Genomic DNA, 17,691 nt, shown 5'->3' with positions numbered 1-17,691 from the left:
TCATTTACCAATTACATGTAGAATAGACTGCCTGATTCGACAGTAAAATTGATAAAATCGTGTTATTTGCTGAAATAGCGGAACTCGATGGCTGAATGTAAAATGACTCGATAGTTCTGCACATGCGCAGCAACGAGAAGTAGTGCAAGCCGTCTGTTGGCCCTCAGATGTTACAGATGTTACAAATGGATCATGAGATAGATCGACATGAGCGCTGAAAGTTTTCCATAAATCATATAAGTACGGAAGCCAATGAGAACCGTGCACAGGCAGACCAATCAAATGCCTGTAAACATGCAGTGTGGGCGGGACTTAGCATATCCAGTGTCATCAACCGGGGCTTTGTTGTCCTCCGATCTGAAACATGAACAATTATGTACTATTCTGTGGTTAAAACCGGGATACAACAACTGTGACTTATCGTTTGGATCCGGAGAACCTGTATTTCCCGACATGGGGAGGTGAATTCCCCCGATTTGGACAGAAAATGTGTAAAATCCCTTCCACGGTGAGCTAGCTGGACTAGCAGCCCTGGAAGAAGAAGCTGGGAGTGTTTCCAGATTGGAGCGAAAGGAATTCGAGCTCAGCGAAGAACAACAGAGATCGTGCTGGCATGTCGAGTTTGAAACCACTGAATTATTATCGTAGGATGTGATAGAGCTCTTCTCCTAAAGCGCGTTGACAACAAAACCTCCCTTCTTGAGCATTTGTGACGGTTAGCTTGCCTGTTAGCGAGCTAGCCACGTAGCTCTCCCCGTAGTTTTTTTTGTGTGTGTTTAAAATGGCGGAAGATTGGCCCATTCTTTTGAACGTATTATTGATGGTTTTAAGTTTTAGCGACAGTTCAGCAGAGCCTTGTCCTAGTCCATGCACATGTTTAACTGGACTAGACGGTATTGGTGTCATGGAATGTAACCGGAAAAGGCTGTCGTCGGCTCCCCTTGATGTGCCAGCCGAGGTGACCCAAGTGTGAGTACATTTCACTTACGCTTTTTCTAAAGTGCTTTGAGCTTAAATCATGCCCTTAAGCAATTTCCCTCTATAGTTGATTAGTTATGTTAATCTTGCATCTTATGTGTTTTACGAAATTCACGTTTTGTTTTTGTTTTTCATACAGCTCCTTGAATCACAATGAACTCACCCTGTTGCCTTCTCTTGGTGACATTTCCTCCAACATTACATCACTATCACTGTAAGTATAAGTGTGTCTTATTGTACACATACAGTGGGGAAAAAAAAGTATTTGGCCAAAATCCAATAGAATGTCTGTGTGAAACTGACCAAATACTTTTTTTCCCCCCCACTGTATTTACCTTTTATAAACATGAGTTGTTGTTTTTTTGTTTTTTATTTATTTATTTTTATTTTTTCGTATCCAATGTTTTAATCAAGAAGTGCAATACCCACATATGAAGACCGTTTCAAATGGAAAACAGGAGCAGGGTGACGATGCAAGAGGTCACACAAAAAGCATATTGTACTCTACTACAGGCATGTTATTCAAATATCATGGAAAAGGAAAGATTTCAGTAGTTCAATTCAAAAAGATTAGGTGCGCACACAGTCAAAGAGGCATTTCATTGTGATTTGAGATTTTTTTCCCCCTGTAATCTTGATTCAAATACATGTTTGACATCTGTGCGTACTGAACCTGTAACCTGAATAAGCTTTAATACTTTTCCACATATACTTCAGATGTTACTGGCCACGCAACAAAAACATCACTGAGTGTAGCTGTCTAAAATTCATGGCTTCACTAACACATTACTTAAGCAGCCAATTGATTCAAATTCAGTTCATTACAATTGTGGAGTGCAAATGATTGTGAATGTAATAAGACTATTGACAACGTGAAAGATGTGGATGGAATGAGGAGCTATGGGGCATTGAGAGATTAGCAGAAGTCAGGGCTGCTCGATTATTGAAAAAATAATAATCACGATTATTTTTGTCATAATTGAAATCACGATTATTCAAACGATTATTTGTTGCCTTTAAAAAAATCCATCAAAAAAGTGACAAAAATCCAGCAAAAAAAAGACAAAAATCCATCAAAAAAGTGACAAAAATCCAGCAGAAAAAAAGACAAAAATCCAGCAAAAAAGTGACAAAAATCCATCAGAAAAAAAGACAAAAATCCAGCAAAAAAGTGACAAAAATCCAAAAATTAAAAATTAGAAAAAAAAATAAAGAAAAAAAAAAATGAAAAAAATAATTATCGATTTTTTGCGATTATGCTAATTTTGTAATCGTTTACTGTTGTAATCGAAATCGTAATCGAATTTCGATTAATTGCACAGCCCTAGCAGAAGTTGATCAGTTCCACTTCAAAAATCAGTGTAGCATTGGCCGGGATGACCGGGGGGTAGCCCTGGGCTCCATAGGCGTAGTCTGGTGTGCAGATCAGCCTGGACACCTCCCCGATACTCATCTGCTGAACTCCTTCATCCCAGCCCCTAATCACTTCACCTGAACATGAGTTGTTATTGATTATAATTATGCTGCTTTCATATTGTTTTGTTTCAGAATCCACAATCGCATCCCAGAGGTGTCAGTGCATCAACTGCAGCCCTTTGTCTCCTTGGAGTTTCTGGACCTCACGTCGAACTCCATATCTGAACTTAAAGTCGGATCTTTCCCCTCCATGCAACTCAAATATTTGTGAGTCTTTTTCCAAAGTGTTGATTCATATTATGTGTCCTTATCAGAAGCTTTTTTTTTTTCTAATGCAAAAGCTTAAAGGTTTTCTTCGCACATCTCTTTGTTTTAAACAGGTGTGTAAGAGAAGGCATAGAGGCCAAATGTAGAAAAGGAAAAATCTCTCGCACACTGTATACTTGCAACACCAGTGTTCTTTTTTCCCCATTTTTTTCTAATGCAAAAGATTAAATACTTTGTTCGTGTTTTCTTTGCATAGACATTGCGCCCGATTTTTTTGCCTGAAGTATGTTTTGTCTTATAGGAACTTGAGTAACAACAGGATCAGTATTCTGGAGGCTGGCTGCTTTGAAAACATCTCCAGTTCTCTGCTGGTACTGAAGCTTAACAGGAACAGATTAGTGACACTGCCTTCCAAAGTCTTCAAGCTTCCACAACTTCAGTTTCTGTAAGCTGTGCATAATTTCAGTGCAACGCTGAAAACACCAATAATGCGTGAGTGGCTGATAATGCTTTAATGTGATTTATGTCTCTCTTTAGTGAAATGAAGCGCAACAAAATCAAGGTTGTTGACAGCTTGACATTTAAAGGCATGGACTCGTTGAAGTCTCTGAAACTGCAAAGAAATGGCATCACTAAATTGATGGATGGAGCCTTTTTTGGTCTTAACAACATTGAGGAACTGTAAGTGAATAACAGAAAATAAAGTCGCTGCTTGGATTTCTTTGGTCTGGGGTTTCTGCAGTTGGTCTAACTTAGGTTTAGCAACGTTGTGTGGCACGAGCATATTCCAAGATGGTAATACCAGGACTCCTCTGGCTCAAATTACTAAAGAGGGAATCAAGGGAGCATTAGACATCATCTTCACTCAGAGATGATGTCCACAAAGTCGACGTAGACACTAGCTTTAGGATGTGGTTGACACAGTGGTCCCAGCTGTGAAAAAACTAATGCAACACTGAAACCTTGAGAAATTACAGAAGCTTATTGAAACAATGCCAAAGTAAAATTGTTTAAAATTGTGTAATATTGTGTCATCAAAGCTAAATGTAGTTGAACAATAAATGAGAGTGTGTGTGGCCTATTGCTTTGGGACACAGCTTTTTGGAGAGAGCAGGCAGGCAGTGTATAACCGCGCTGTCTACAGCTATTTTTTATGTATGTTTTTCTATGTCACAGAGAACTGGAGCACAATAATTTAACAGAGGTCAATAAAGGTTGGCTGTATGGGTTGCGTATGCTGCGTGTCCTGAGGATCAGCCAGAATGCCATAAACATCATTCGATCAGATGCTTGGGAGTTTTGCCAAAAGCTGGAAGAACTGTGAGTTATTTTTGTTTTGTATTTGAACCACAAAGCATTTTTAGCAGCTACGTGTCACCGCTACATTTAATGTGATACATTTGTACATTAAACCTAATTTGGAGTTCTAAATGTGCCTTGGACAGAGACCTCTCTTTCAACTACATAACCAGACTGGAGGAGACCGTCTTCATCGGACTGGGTCTCCTGGAGAGCCTTAACCTCGGGGATAATTCCATCAGTCACTTGGGAGAAGGCGTCTTTGCAAGCCTCGGAAGTGTGCAAACTCTGTGAGTCCTCCGCCACTGCTTACGCTTATGGCTGCTCTTGTGTTAGATGCAACCAGGTTTTATAATGTAATCAAGTTATGACTCGTTTTCAGGTCGGCACATTTTTTTCAAGACATGTTTTCAGCAGTGGATTCTTGTTTTTTTTTTATTGACTGCCAGTTTTGCCTCAATCCTTTAAGCCCCTAGTTTACTTGTAGAGTATTGAATGGGCGTATACTTTTTCTTAGCCTATCTTATCTGCGAAAGTGCAACAAGTATTGCAACTCCTGTCTGGGCAAGTCACTTTTCAATGCCCGACCACTCATTATCTGGAAATCTACCCATTGCATGACATTTCATGGCTCTAGCTTTTATTACCACTGAAGAGGATGGTATTAGGGAGATTGGCGCATAAATCTGGATGGCCTCATGAGAGATAGAAATTGAACAGTGCCAAGTTCTTTTGAGGGGTGGTCAGGCATGAGAGAAGGGAAACAAAAGATCCCATGACCCAGCCTGTAAACACAAGGCCCTTTTTGGGTTTCCGGTGGAGCCATTCACTGTCCCAGTGCTGCACAGGACCAATTAAGGTGCCTTAGCCAACCAAGAAGGGCAGTGAACTGAATCACGCTGTGCATCAGGGGCATCGCACGTTGTTAGGCTTGTTACTGAGTGTCAAAGGTATTGACAATCGTATGGGAGTTTAGTGCTTTGTGTTGATAAAAGTCTTTTGCTGCTTTGTCTTTTTCAGAGATATCCGCAATAATGAAATTTCCTGGGCCATAGAAGACTCAATCGGTGTATTTGATGGAATGAAGAAACTCAATACACTGTAAGCAACTTTGATTATTAGATAACCCCGCTGTTTGTTACATTGTTATGACACAGAATATGAAAAATGTTATGTCATATTTTGATTTTCAGAATACTCCAGAGGAACAAGATCAAATCTATCACCAAAAAGGCTTTTGAAGGCCCCGAGGAACTTGAGTACCTGTGAGTCACCAACCAGTTTAAACTTGACATGACATTTAAGTGTTTTATTAAAAATCACTATCCTTTCCTTCTTCAGGGATCTGAGCAAGAACGAAATCATGTCAATACACCCTGAAGCGCTTTCCCACATCAAGCTCAAAATGTTGTAAGTTAAAAACTTTATATACAGTTAGGACAGTTTTCTGTTCATTTGTGCAAATACAAACAAATCTCTCTAATCCTTGATTTTCTTGATATGTTTTTTTTTTAGCATTCTGAACACTAGCAGTTTGTTATGTGACTGTCACATGCAGTGGCTTGCCTCCTGGCTGACGGACAAACCTTTCCAACAATCAGTGTCTGCTGTATGCGCGCATCCTGCCACTTTACTGGGTCAAAGTGTCCTCAACATCAGTCCAGAGCATTTTGTTTGTGGTTAGTTCTATAAAGATGATTTGGATCAATATTTGCTCCTCAGTATGGATTTTAACTCTTGAATTGTCACATCTGTAGATGATTTCCCAAAGCCGCACATCACGGTGCATCCAGAGACATCTGTGGCATTGCGAGGGAACAATGTTACTCTGAGCTGCGTCGCCTCCAGCAGTAGTGATTCTCCGATGACCACAGCCTGGAGGAAGGATGGTGAGGTTCTGTATGACGCCGAAGTGCAAAACTACGCCCGCTACCAGGACGCTGAGCTGATCTACACCACAGTGCTCCACCTGCTCAATGTCAACTTCACAGACGAAGGCCGGTACCAGTGTGTGGTCTCTAATCACTTTGGATCCAACTACTCCAACCGGGCCAAGCTCACCGTCAATGGCAAGTGTTCTTGCAGAATTATCAGCTTGTTTAGTTTAAATATATTTTTGAGTTTGACAGATGAACAGATGCTTTACTTCAATATGACATTTTATTCGATGCAGATTACGAAACTAGGATCGAATTCCAAAAAAGTTGAAACATTTTCAGGGAAGCTTTCAACTGACTCTCTCTCTTTTGCCCCACAGAAATGCCATCTTTCCTTAAAACTCCCATGGACCTGACAATCAGGACGGGAACAATGGCCAGGCTGGAGTGTGCTGCAGAAGGCCATCCATCACCACAGATTGCTTGGCGCAAAGATGGGGGCACAGACTTCCCAGCCGCCCGAGAGCGCAGGATGCATGTGATGCCCGATGACGACATTTTCTTCATTGCAAACGTGAAGACTGAGGACATGGGCGTTTATAGTTGCACTGCTCAGAATGCAGCAGGAAGCTTGTCGGCTAATGCCAGTCTTACTGTTCTAGGTAAGTCAATGTTGTGAGGTCATTACTATTTGCACAGATTACTTATTTAAACTTTGAAAATGAGCACTAAATCTTAAATGAATCCAACTGAAATCGATCTCTGTTTGCAGAAACTCCCTCTTTCATGCGACCACTTGAAGACCGAACAGTAGCTCGAGGAGAAACTGCTGTGCTTCAGTGTATAGCAGGAGGAAGCCCCGCCCCGCGCCTTAACTGGACCAAAGATGACGGACCACTGGTGTTGACAGAACGCCACTTCTTTGCTGCTGCCAACCAACTCCTCATTATTGTGGACGCAGGCCCTGCTGATGCTGGAAAGTACACATGCATCATGTCTAACACTTTAGGCACCGAGCGAGGCCACATTTTCTTGAGTGTTTCTCCGTCACCAAACTGTGAGACTGGAGTGCCGTACGACCAGGATGGGTGGACCACTGTGGGCATCGTGGTCATAGTTGTGGTGTGCTGTGTGGTGGGGACATCGCTGGTCTGGGTCATTGTCATTTATCACATGCGCCGCAAGAACGAGGACTACAGCATCACTAACACAGGTACGTGATGTCCTTATACAGTGTGAAAAGACCTTTTCACATAAACTTGAACTAGACTTCGCTGTTGACCATTGCCACCAGTTACAATGTGAAACAAATCAATTGACCTTCTGTAATCATTCAACTATACTAGAATTTAGGGATGCACCAATTCAATACGAGTATCAGATTTCAGAGCCGATACTGGAAAAAATACGCTATTTGGTATCGGCAACAAATATCTGATACTGAACCGATACCAGTCTTGGCTCTCAACACCTTAAAAACACAACTTTTACTACCTAAATCTAAGTGAATATGGGCATGCTGTATATCATTTTTAAAGCTAACCTCCACAAATGTGTTTTTGATCACTATGGAAAATGCTGCGCTAGCAATAGCATGCTAAAGCTAGTGCGTGCATCCTAATGCTAACGAAAGCTTTTCAAAGCCGGGTCAGAAATACCCACTGCTGAAGCCAAGTGTTTGTATTTTAGTTTAAAAAAGAAGTGATCTAACATATTTGTAATGATCAGATCATTTGATGTGAGTTGTTTGTTTTAATGTAACCTAAAGTCATATACCCAAGGATATTTAGTGTAGAAAAGTCCAGTGATCCTTGTTTAATGTTTATCCATTAGTTTATCAATAGATATAATTGATAATTGATCTGTAACATCATGACAATAAAATACGACTTTATTAATCTTAAAATTGAGGAAAGAGTCAATTAAAGTTCGCCCTCAGAGAAAGCCATTTTTAAGAAAGTCTCTTGGTGTCAGTAAATATCGGCAGATACTCAAACCCCAGTATCGGATCGGTGCATCTCTATTAGAATTAAACTGTCATGTGCCAATTACCTAAATATTACATAAAGAATCTTCATTGAAGCATTTAGCCTTTGTCCACGTCCAAAGATATTCAAATCTTCGCATGTGCTTTACTTTTAGATGAGATCAATTTGCCAGCGGACATCCCCAGCTATCTTTCCTCTCAGGGCACTTTGTCTGAACCCCAGGAGGGATACAGCAACTCTGAAGCGGGAAGCCATCAGCAGCTCATGCCTCCTCTCTCCAATGGATACGTCCACAAGGGAACAGATGGTGGGTACTCTCCTCTCTGAAAATAGAAAAATATGTGTACCCATTATTTTTTACATCATTTTTAATCCCCTCTTTAATAATGGTGCACATCCTAGGTGTATGTTATGGAGACACAGGCAGTGAAGTGGAAGTGGAGGGCAATAATATCTTGCACTGCAGAATTGGCTCTTTGTTCAATGGACGGAGCAGCTTTCATCCAGGAGAAGCTCACGAGGGGATAACCGGAGTTCAGACAGGTCAATGTTTTTTTCATTACGACTGCTTTGTCATGACCCTCTGTGTAGATGTAATCATTCAACTGCACTGAAATAAAGTGGCTCCTATATCACACTTTTGATGTTTTTCTACTGCAGGGACCAGTCCGCTGGTCATCTGTTCGGACTGCTACGATAACGCTAACATTTATTCCCGCACTCGAGAGTATTGCCAGTACGCCTATTTGGGGGAGGACGACGCAGTGGACAAAGGCCACAAAACTGGTTTTGCTGGGCGCGCTCAACACGAGGACTCTGTGCTGGAAAACTTCATTAGTAACCAGTACAGCTCAGGCTTTCTCTCCTCAAATAATAAAAGCTTGAATAACCACACTGCTCCAGTTCACAGCAGTAATGGTGAGCTAGTTTCATTTAATATAGAAGTATGAAATTGTGTTTGTGTGTGAATATGTTCCTTTTAGAAGAAGAAGAAGAAGAAGAAGAAGATCTTTATTTATATAGCGCCTTTCACAGACATGGTCACAAAGCGCTTTACATGAGACAATTGTACATTCACTCCATACTCGGTGGCGGAAAGCTACGTTTGTAGCTTCAGTTTCCCCTGGGGGAGACTATCAGAGGCGCTTTCGCGACTACACACGTCTGCGCCAACGGACCCTCTGACACCACCACCATTCACTCACACACATCATTCATCCTGGCCTATTGTGCATGTTTTTAGTGGTAGGGGAAACCGGAGTGCCCGGAGGAAACCTACGCAGACACGGGGAGAACATGCAAACTCCACACAGAAAGGCCCCGTCCAGGTGGGAATCGAACCCGGACCTTCTAGCTGTGAAGCGAGAGCACTAACCGCTGTGCTACCGTGCTACCTTTACATTGCCCCTTTTGAGGACATATCAAGTTTTTTTTAGTAATTATGGTTTGAAGTGACATTTTGTTGTATTTACAGATTTCCTAAAAGGATCTATGTGGAATGAGGGGGAAGATCTACCATTAAAACCCCAGACAGTCATGTCCCACATCCCAGTGACCATACACAGGGAACCTCTCTCTTCCTCTACGGATGGGACAGTGGAACAAGGTGAAAGTGCACAGGAGCACAGAAGTGCCTCTAATAGGACTAACCCCTCAGAGCACCTCACTCCTACATAGGTCCCCACGCCTGTTCTTTATACACTACCTCCAAAGACTTTTACATTCTGCCAAAGATACTCTTGAATGTTTACATTCCTCTATGACTGAAACAGCACCTCACGCAGAAAGGACTGCTGCGTCGAGCTGGACATTCTCTGTGGCACTCCACTTCTACTTGACTCTCTTCTCAAACCTCAAACACTCCTGTTCTCTGTGGAGAACGTGTGAATGTATGTTCCTCAGCCATGGATGCTGCCTTGGTTTAAAACAAGACAAGAATATGTTCAAATGCTCTTCTTTCCCCACTTCAGTGGAGAAGCCTTCCTTGATATCACAGGTACTTAATAGGAGCTCTATTCATGACTTGAGCAGGATTTTTGAAATGAAACACAGCCTCTTCTTGTGGGCAGCATCGGCTATGTCCATGACCAGCAGTTTATAATATATGACTTCCAACCTTTTGACCCACACTTCCTCTGCTGCCCTTCTGAACTTAAACGGATATTATGCAAGAGACAGTCGCACTAAACTGTGGTGTATATAGAAAATCGTATATAAAACCCTCTATATAGTGTATATGTGTTGATAATTTGTCTGTAAAGTTAAATTTTATGTGTCAGACCATACCACCATTTATTTGCACATAAGACAATCATTTGCTGCCTGTACTGTAATGGTTTTCTATGACACCTTTTCAACAAGCATTCTTTATCAGATTCATCAGCGGTCATTCCACTTCTTCTGCTCCGTGCACTGATAGGAAGCACTTAATTTGGGAGTTAGCAGTGCATGTGCCTTTTTTATGCCACCATTTTTGTTCAGATCCTTTGTTCTAATATCAAGGTTTTCACTTTGCACTGTGAAAATGAGAATGTATTGCATTATTATACTTCTGTATGTACTGTATGTACATAAAAGTAGTAAAGCGAATTTTAGCTCATCAGGCCATTTTACAGAGCTCAACAGATTAAGCTGCAGTAAAAGAGTGTCCTTAATGCAAGCCTTTGCTGTAAAGCAACTAAATATTGACCTGAATCTGTGTATTATGGCTAAGAACTTGTAATTAAATGAGTACAGTTCTGCACCGCCTTAAACAAACAGTGTTGCACTAAACACAAACAGAAGTCGGTCTGCGTATGTTTCAGATACTAGAATTCCTGTTATAGTTGCACTTGAGACTTATTGAGAATTCTGTAGCATCAGGCAATAAGGTCTTCCAACTTTGATTGGATTTTTTGTTTTGTTTTCTGATCACGTTTGCTGTCAGTTGTTTTAGTGACATTCCAACAGCCAGATATAGTCATTTTCAATCAATACGGCTTTTCAGTCAATATTCCTAATGGTACAGATCTGTGGTACTAGGTCCATTTTAGCTGGAAGTTCAAACATTTGATTTTAATGGGCTTGAAATCTCTTATGTTTTTCTTTTTGCATAGACTGTACATTATTCATATGCATTGCCACAGAGAGCCCTGTGTCTTGCCTTACCAAAGTAGCTTTATGACAATTCCCAATGCTGCTTTTTACCATGTAGTTTGTTTACTTTTTTACGTGTACATTCTGTGTAAAGCATGTCAAGAGCCTTTTTGTTATATAGGCATTACTCCAACAATAAACATAAATCCTAAATTATACCTGTGTGTGCCTTTTTGTGGAAGACGTACCACAGTGACACACTGATTTCTACTGAAACATGAATTAGATCCTTTATGTCTACAGGCTCCTCTCAATATGACTGTAATATGTTGTTTCTAATACAAGATATCACACATACAAAACTGGCTCAAAATTAATTGGGGTTATTTTTGGCTGCCTCTGTTTCCTAAAAGATCCTTATGACTTGGGAGGGCTTGTAAGGTGAGAGTGCCAACCACCTCAAGGAAAATCTGTTTTAGAAAGAGGCTGCACTGTTCCATCGGGGCCTCAAAACCATTATCTTGGTTTAATCTTGCTTCAAACTACAAGGCTAAGTATATGTTTTGCACAGACTCAATGTGGCCCACTTACCTCCTATCCTTGCCACCCATCAGAAACACCAAGTATTGTTAGTCGTCTTCCAGAACATGATGAAATATTCAGCACAGTGTCTCGTGCTTGTATTTGCGCATACAATTGTGCGAGTGATGCTCCACATTTCTGAGAACAAAAACATCTACTTCTATATGAATCTACAAGAGCTATACTGCATGTACACAAACATCAACTGCCTCCACCTTAGTACTCCGTCAACACATCTGAATTGTCAAACACAGTCGCCCACTGCAGGCAGTCCTAGCAAGCCATATCAGCTGAACTGTGTGACTTTCAAATGTCAGTTTTGCATCACCCTGGTTGCACTAATATTAGGCAGCAAATCAAAGCACCAAGGTTTCTGTGTGTTCTGTTTTTTTCCTTATGACAAAAACAACAACAGACCTAGCACTAGTTTTTTATTAATAATATCACTTGTGTAGCCTATATAAAGTAGTAATTCACTTAAAGCCACACCGCGTAATATTTCACTCATTAAAGAGAATAAAATAAAAGCCTTTATTTTATCACCGATCTTTATCTTGTTGAAAGACACCTTTAAAAAATGACCAAGTAAGCGTACGTTTGCTGGAGTGGAACGTCTCCAGCTCGTCTCCATGGAGATATCGACTAAAGGCAGCCAAAAAACGAGATTTGCATAGTTTTATGTCCTCATCTAAATTGATTCTTTGATTACCCACTGGCAAAATAGCACTTTTTTTGTGTGGAGGAGCGCGCTTGTTTTGCTGGTGGTAATCCAATCCAATCCACTTTATTTGTATAGCACATTTAACCAACAAAAATGTTTCCAAAGTGCTGCACATGAGATCCTAAAAACCGATACAATACTTATTAGCTCTACCACCAAAAAAAAAAAAAAAAGACTAAAAAAAATTAAATAAATAAAAATAAAAGATTAAGGCGAGACACTGCAGGCGAATAGGGAAAAAATAATAATTTACAGATATCAATTTGAAACCTTTGCTGTCGATCACTGGCATAAATGTGAGAAAAAAATACATTGCAAGTTTTCTGTCATTTTATCTTTTCATATAAGAACAAGGTGTTTCATGCCTAAAAATGCCCCAAATTTCTCATCTTTTCGGCGACGAAATCTGAATAATGGATAGAGCTACATTCAAATTCATTGTTTCATTTTGTTGATAAATGAGTTACCAAGACGTTTTCAGAGGGGATTTTGGATTTCTTTTTTAGTTTTAAAATAAGCTGTTTTTTAGTGGAAAATTTTGTAAAAATTAAATTTTAGCCTCATTTTTTGACATTCAAAACTCAATAAATGGGGCTGGGGATTAAATAATAAAAAAATCCCTTTGAAAAAATCTTCCAAGTATTGTTCAGTCCCAGGCTGGAAAATCTGAAGTCTTTAGGTCCTACTGATGTGGACATAGTGTTGCCACAATGACACTCCTTAGGCCTTGTAGAAAAATGTGTTTTGAGAAAAAGGCCCTTGAAATTACATTCTCCCATATAAGCCTATGGGGGAACATTGAATCAACGCAATATTAAAACATGTTTTTGTGAAGATTAGGTATATTTTTGGTTTCCGGGTGAAAGCTTGTATGTTCAGAGACCAATTTGGCCCAAAACCTGCAAACTGAAAAAAATTGAGTTTTGCCTGTAGTGTCTCCCCTTAAAAATAAAACAAACAAGAATATACTAAAACCCGCATAAAACAATAAATAGTTCGTAAAAGACATTAATAAAAATAAAATAGATAAAACAATAAAATAATTAAAAACATTGAATAAAACAATAAAATCAACAAGATAAAAAAAAAAAAAAAAAGACACGGGGACCATACAAAATGTTACACAGTGTGCCTGTAAGTGAGTCGACACTTGGTAATTTGGCTTAGTTAGCATTCAACATTACTTTCCCAATGTAGGCTATTATGATGTATTATATTCTCGTGCCATTTTCAGCATGTACCAGTAGATGGCGGTGTTGAACTGTCTTTGAGCATCTCCTCTCCCACATTGACTTGCCTCTTTCCCATCTCGTCCCAAATAAAAGCTGTTGCAATTATGCAGATTATCTATAACGCGTTTAGGCTTAGTAAAATAATAGGAATTAAGTGGAATTAAGTGTAACGTGGTGTTCTCTGAGGTCTCTACTTCTTGAATAGTACATTTGGAATGTTTGATATAAATGTTTTTTTTTTTTTACTTGCTTGTTGATTTAATACCGCTGCGGTCCAGAGGATGGAGCTAACACGAGTGTCTGGGATATTGCAAGATTAAAAGGGGCGTTTCAGTCATTCGTGCTTCTGTTTTGGCGCTGCCAGGTGTGTTCAGACCTGTAGCAGAGTCAGACTCGCTCCACAGACGCCTCGGAACTGACAGGATTTCCGACACACACACACACACGCGCGCGCTTGCTCCGGCCGCGCTCCCTCTACGTGAGAAAAGGATATTTACCGCCGTTGACGCGCCGCTACGGCTACACAGATGCTGCACCGTATCGCTGAATGATACAGAAAAACAGGACCACGCTTTGACAACTTGACATCGGAACAGTCGAGCACAGGCGGCAGAGGCAGCGGGACTGTGGAGAGCTGCCTTTAAATGCGCCTAACGTTTTACGCGCAGGGATCGTTTGGAAATATTGCATCCTCCAAGGTGCGCGCGTAAACCCCAGGGGCTGGCACACCTTAACGGCACAAACCAGCCTCCCAAACGTCAAAGACATGAAAGCCTTTGCGGGTTTGCAGGAGAAGAGAAGGGGGTTTATCGGACTGCCTCGCGTTTAGCACCAGAAAAGGGTGAGCAGTGTACTATTCCAAGCGGCATAAACATCAACACAGAATTAGGTAAGCATGTCCAGAACACTAAAGAAGAAGAAACACTGGTCCGGTAAAGTGGTGGAGTGCGCGGTGTCATGGGGGAACCTGGGGGACTTCGGCTCCGTGGTGGAGGTTCTGGGGGGAGCAGAGGTGGGACAGTTCCCCTACCTGGGCCAGATGAAGCTGGACGTGTTGGTGTGCCACGTCGGGAAGCTGCCCTACTACGGGGACGTGCTGCTGGAGGTGAACGGGACCCCGGTGAGTGGACTTACAAACCGGGACACGCTGGCTGTCGTCCGCCACTTCAGAGAGCCCGTCCGCATCAAGACCGTCAAGCCAGGTACGTTTCCTTTCACCTGAGACGCAGCGCGCTCCGAGTGTCCAGAGAACCACTGCGTGCTGTTTTTGTGTCTGTGTATTGAAGTCTAAGTGATTCTAGAACTGATTGGCAAATGTTAATCTCTACTGTCTTCCCTCTTTTAAATTAGAGTATAGTTTAACATGTATTCAAGTAATTATTCATGTTTGTTCTGTTTTAAACCTGGTGTGGATTGGGTATCAAGCAGATCAAGTATCTCTTTTGGCAATACTTTCAACAATAATCTTTTTTATATGCTTTTTCTTTGATTTACATTATTTTTAATCTTAGAACAGATGTGTTAGACTCACTGTCACTGTCTTGTACCATCTACTGTATATTGGGGCCATTCTTTCACCACTTTCTCGGGACAGTAGAAACAACAATGATGGCAATAATGGCCCATAGCCCGGCTGGAGCCATTCAAACTAAGTGCACTTTGCGTGCAGGAATAGAGCTAATTACATCCTCCATTATTCAGGCTCTAATGCTGCGCTGCTGCTGCCCACTGGCCACACGGGCATAAGTTGGGGGGTCCCATTGCTCTTCATTTGCAATAACCAGACACTGGGATAATCACATGTAACGACTGTCCTGATTGTGTTCGGTCCCACGTTTTTAATCTGGGAACAACAACCGTTCTAAAGGTTACATCAGCAGGAGCATCCAAGCAAAGAACAGCTGAGTCCTGTGCCTTACAGCAGGGATCTCTTCACACATCTCTGTGGCTGACATCATCTGTGCATTTTGACACAAAAAAAAACTCATGATGAAAGTTAAATATAATGTTTGCTTTGATGTATGAAGCCACAGCAGCTGCACATGAAGACAGCATGTATGTGTGCGCGTGCGCTTGTATTTCATGGCGCTATACTCCCCAGAGCTCCAAACACCACGCTCTATGCCCCACTAACCAAGGATGATTAACAAAGGCCGCGCAGCAGCAAGAAAGCAGAAGCAGCAGCAGAAGAGAAAGGAGTGGAGAGAGAGAGAGTGGTCTCCGTCTTTGGCTTTAGGCTGTACTCCCACATCAGTGCCTCCCCATGCTCTTTAAAGCTCATAGGAAAGTCATGGGTCACCAACTTGGCAGCATTCCTCAGCTCTTTCTTTTGGGGGCATTTGTCGTCTTCACCTGCGGCTATACTCTTCTGGAGATGTACATTTCCATAGGTTTTACATCTGTTGTGGGTTATATCCAGTAAGACCCCCCTTTTTATACAACCTGCCCTGCATTGGAGCACCTATATATTTATTTTTTCGGTCATCTATCATGTTTAGTCGTCCAGAATGTTTCCAAATTGCATGTCATATATTTCGAAGCACGGCTTAGAGCAGTCGTGTTTGTGAAAAGGCAGCGTGCGAAGCCCCCCCAGTGTACACATGCAGATGGGCTTGTTACATTGTATGATTATTATGTACATGTCCACTCTTTGTGCACAGATAACCTTATGTTTAATTCACACTTCTTACATAATTGAGGCATTGAGTGGATTTTCTGCACTCTCTGATGGAGGCCTTAGAGGATCAGTCTTGAACTATAAAGTTCCACGATGACAAACAGACAGACTGCCGTATGAAGGCTGGCAACTGCATGCATTGTTGTATCTTGACTTATTATGCCACAACTTATACAGGAAAAGACTTGAAATGCTAAATACATCGGATTTACCCATTTGCAAGACCGGTCGTGAGCTCTGTAGCAGCAAAATATGCCACTTTGGTAAGCCGCGTTTTGTAATAACTGTTCAAAATGTAATAAAAATTCAACTTCATTGCATAACACGCAATAAAACCGCATTTCGTAATAATGCTGTGCTGCGTTTTGTAATAAACTCTCTCATTTTGCTATAAAATCAGTCACAACACAAGCAATCAGTAATGCATTGTTAAGTATTTCATAGTGACAATATGCACCACCTGTGTGTTAGGTCAAGGTTAGGGACTGTTAGAAAATAACATTAAATCGCTATTTATCATATTGGGTCCTGCTGTCTTGTCATAGCCTTGGCTGTGGACCTCAGACACCTTTTCTGAATGTTTTGCTTGCAGATCAGTACAGGCGCTCGACAGAGGATATCTTCTGTGGAAGAATAGGTAGATTTGAATGGTAGGACAAGTGCAATGTCTCGTGTTGATGTCTCCGGGTCCCACACCGATGAAAATCAACCTTCTCCTGCATAAGACATCCAGATAGTAGACTCCTTCCTTCCTTCATCTCTCCTCTCGGACACCGTTGTTTATTCTCTTAACAGGGACTAGTCAGAAATGGTTAAGTTTAGGACAACTGTTTTTGCTTGTTGTATAATGAAGTCTAAACTTATTAATTGACTGAACAACAAAGGTAATCCATATTTAGCTGCTTATAAATGAGCAACAAGCAATGAGCAAAGCTTTGACGAAATAAGTGTTTACAAATGTTTTAATAGTGTTTGCTGTCACCATAAACTGTTGCCATACATTTGATTGCATTATAATAGTTTTCTGCTAAATTTCTGCTAAATTATTGCGAAATGCAGTCTGATTTCACAAAGAAGTAACAATTTGATTACATTTTGAATCTGTTATTACGAAACTCGGCTCTACACACCCTGATTCTTGTGTCAGCTTAACACAAGATTTACATCCCTTCAGTCTCAACTTTGTCCATTTACAATGTCATGTCTATTCGCTTCTGATCGCTTGACTTAATTGTTATATTTGTGTGATTGCTGGCGAAGAATCGTCTAGATTTGACTCTTCTCTCTGGTAAAGCATGGATCACGTATGGATTGATATGAGAACGACGGCTTCATTTCCCATCATCCACCGCTTCCATCGGTACTTTCTGTGTTTCCATCAAAGCCATGTTACACCATGGCACTCTCATTTCCCCCACCATCTTTGATTAAGCTGGAAGGTGCCTCTATTAAAAGCTCCCTGCCTGCTGCTTCGCGGATCTATTTTTGCTGAAACTCCAACTAACGATCAGAGGAGAAGTGTGATCAAAAGCTTTGTGAATGCCATACCAGAATTTCTCCTGCTGCATACATTTTTCCG

At 41.1% G+C, this 17,691-nt stretch overlaps 2 protein-coding genes across 4 annotated transcripts in view; both read left to right on the top strand.

Annotated features, from left to right (window-relative positions):
• The first annotated feature begins 296 nt into the window (after positions 1-296).
• Positions 297-10,279, top strand: lrig2 (leucine-rich repeats and immunoglobulin-like domains 2). The gene is made up of 18 exons (XM_079579091.1): positions 297-969; positions 1,118-1,192; positions 2,527-2,661; positions 2,963-3,106; positions 3,199-3,342; positions 3,838-3,981; positions 4,107-4,250; positions 4,981-5,061; positions 5,154-5,225; positions 5,302-5,370; positions 5,476-5,639; positions 5,718-6,029; positions 6,218-6,499; positions 6,610-7,050; positions 7,980-8,132; positions 8,228-8,368; positions 8,486-8,743; positions 9,300-10,279. The coding sequence occupies exons 1-18, from the start codon at positions 782-784 to the stop codon at positions 9,500-9,502; spliced, it is 3,150 nt and encodes a 1,049-aa protein (XP_079435217.1). The 5' UTR covers positions 297-781; the 3' UTR covers positions 9,503-10,279.
• Positions 10,280-13,786: 3,507 nt separating this feature from the next.
• magi3b (membrane associated guanylate kinase, WW and PDZ domain containing 3b) overlaps positions 13,787-17,691 on the top strand; it is a 158,075-nt gene continuing 154,170 nt past the window's right edge. For 2 of the 3 annotated variants that reach the window (XM_079579087.1, XM_079579085.1), the window contains exon 1: positions 13,787-14,637. In XM_079579087.1, the coding sequence (XP_079435213.1) occupies positions 14,331-14,637 (307 nt within the window). In that variant the 5' untranslated portion in view covers positions 13,787-14,330. The remainder of the gene's footprint in view (positions 14,638-17,691) is intronic. The other variant, XM_079579086.1, reaches the window with a different exon arrangement.

Source organism: Gobius niger, assembly GCF_951799975.1.
Source record: "Gobius niger genome assembly, chromosome: 20".
Taxonomy (NCBI): Eukaryota; Metazoa; Chordata; class Actinopteri; order Gobiiformes; family Gobiidae; genus Gobius; species Gobius niger.
This window is presented reverse-complemented; position numbering and strand designations above follow the sequence as displayed.

What these genes read in the sequence shown, in the direction of transcription:
- lrig2 (XM_079579091.1), top strand. Translation starts at nt 782, where the DNA reads ATGGCGGAAGATTGGCCCATTCTTTTGAACGTATTATTGATGGTTTTA. An exon ending in TCCATGCAACTCAAATATTT is followed by an intron (nt 2,662 to 2,962) that starts GTGAGTCTTTTT and finishes TTTGTCTTATAG; the next exon opens with GAACTTGAGTAACAACAGGA. An exon ending in TCCAGAGCATTTTGTTTGTG is followed by an intron (nt 5,640 to 5,717) that starts GTTAGTTCTATA and finishes TCACATCTGTAG; the next exon opens with ATGATTTCCCAAAGCCGCAC.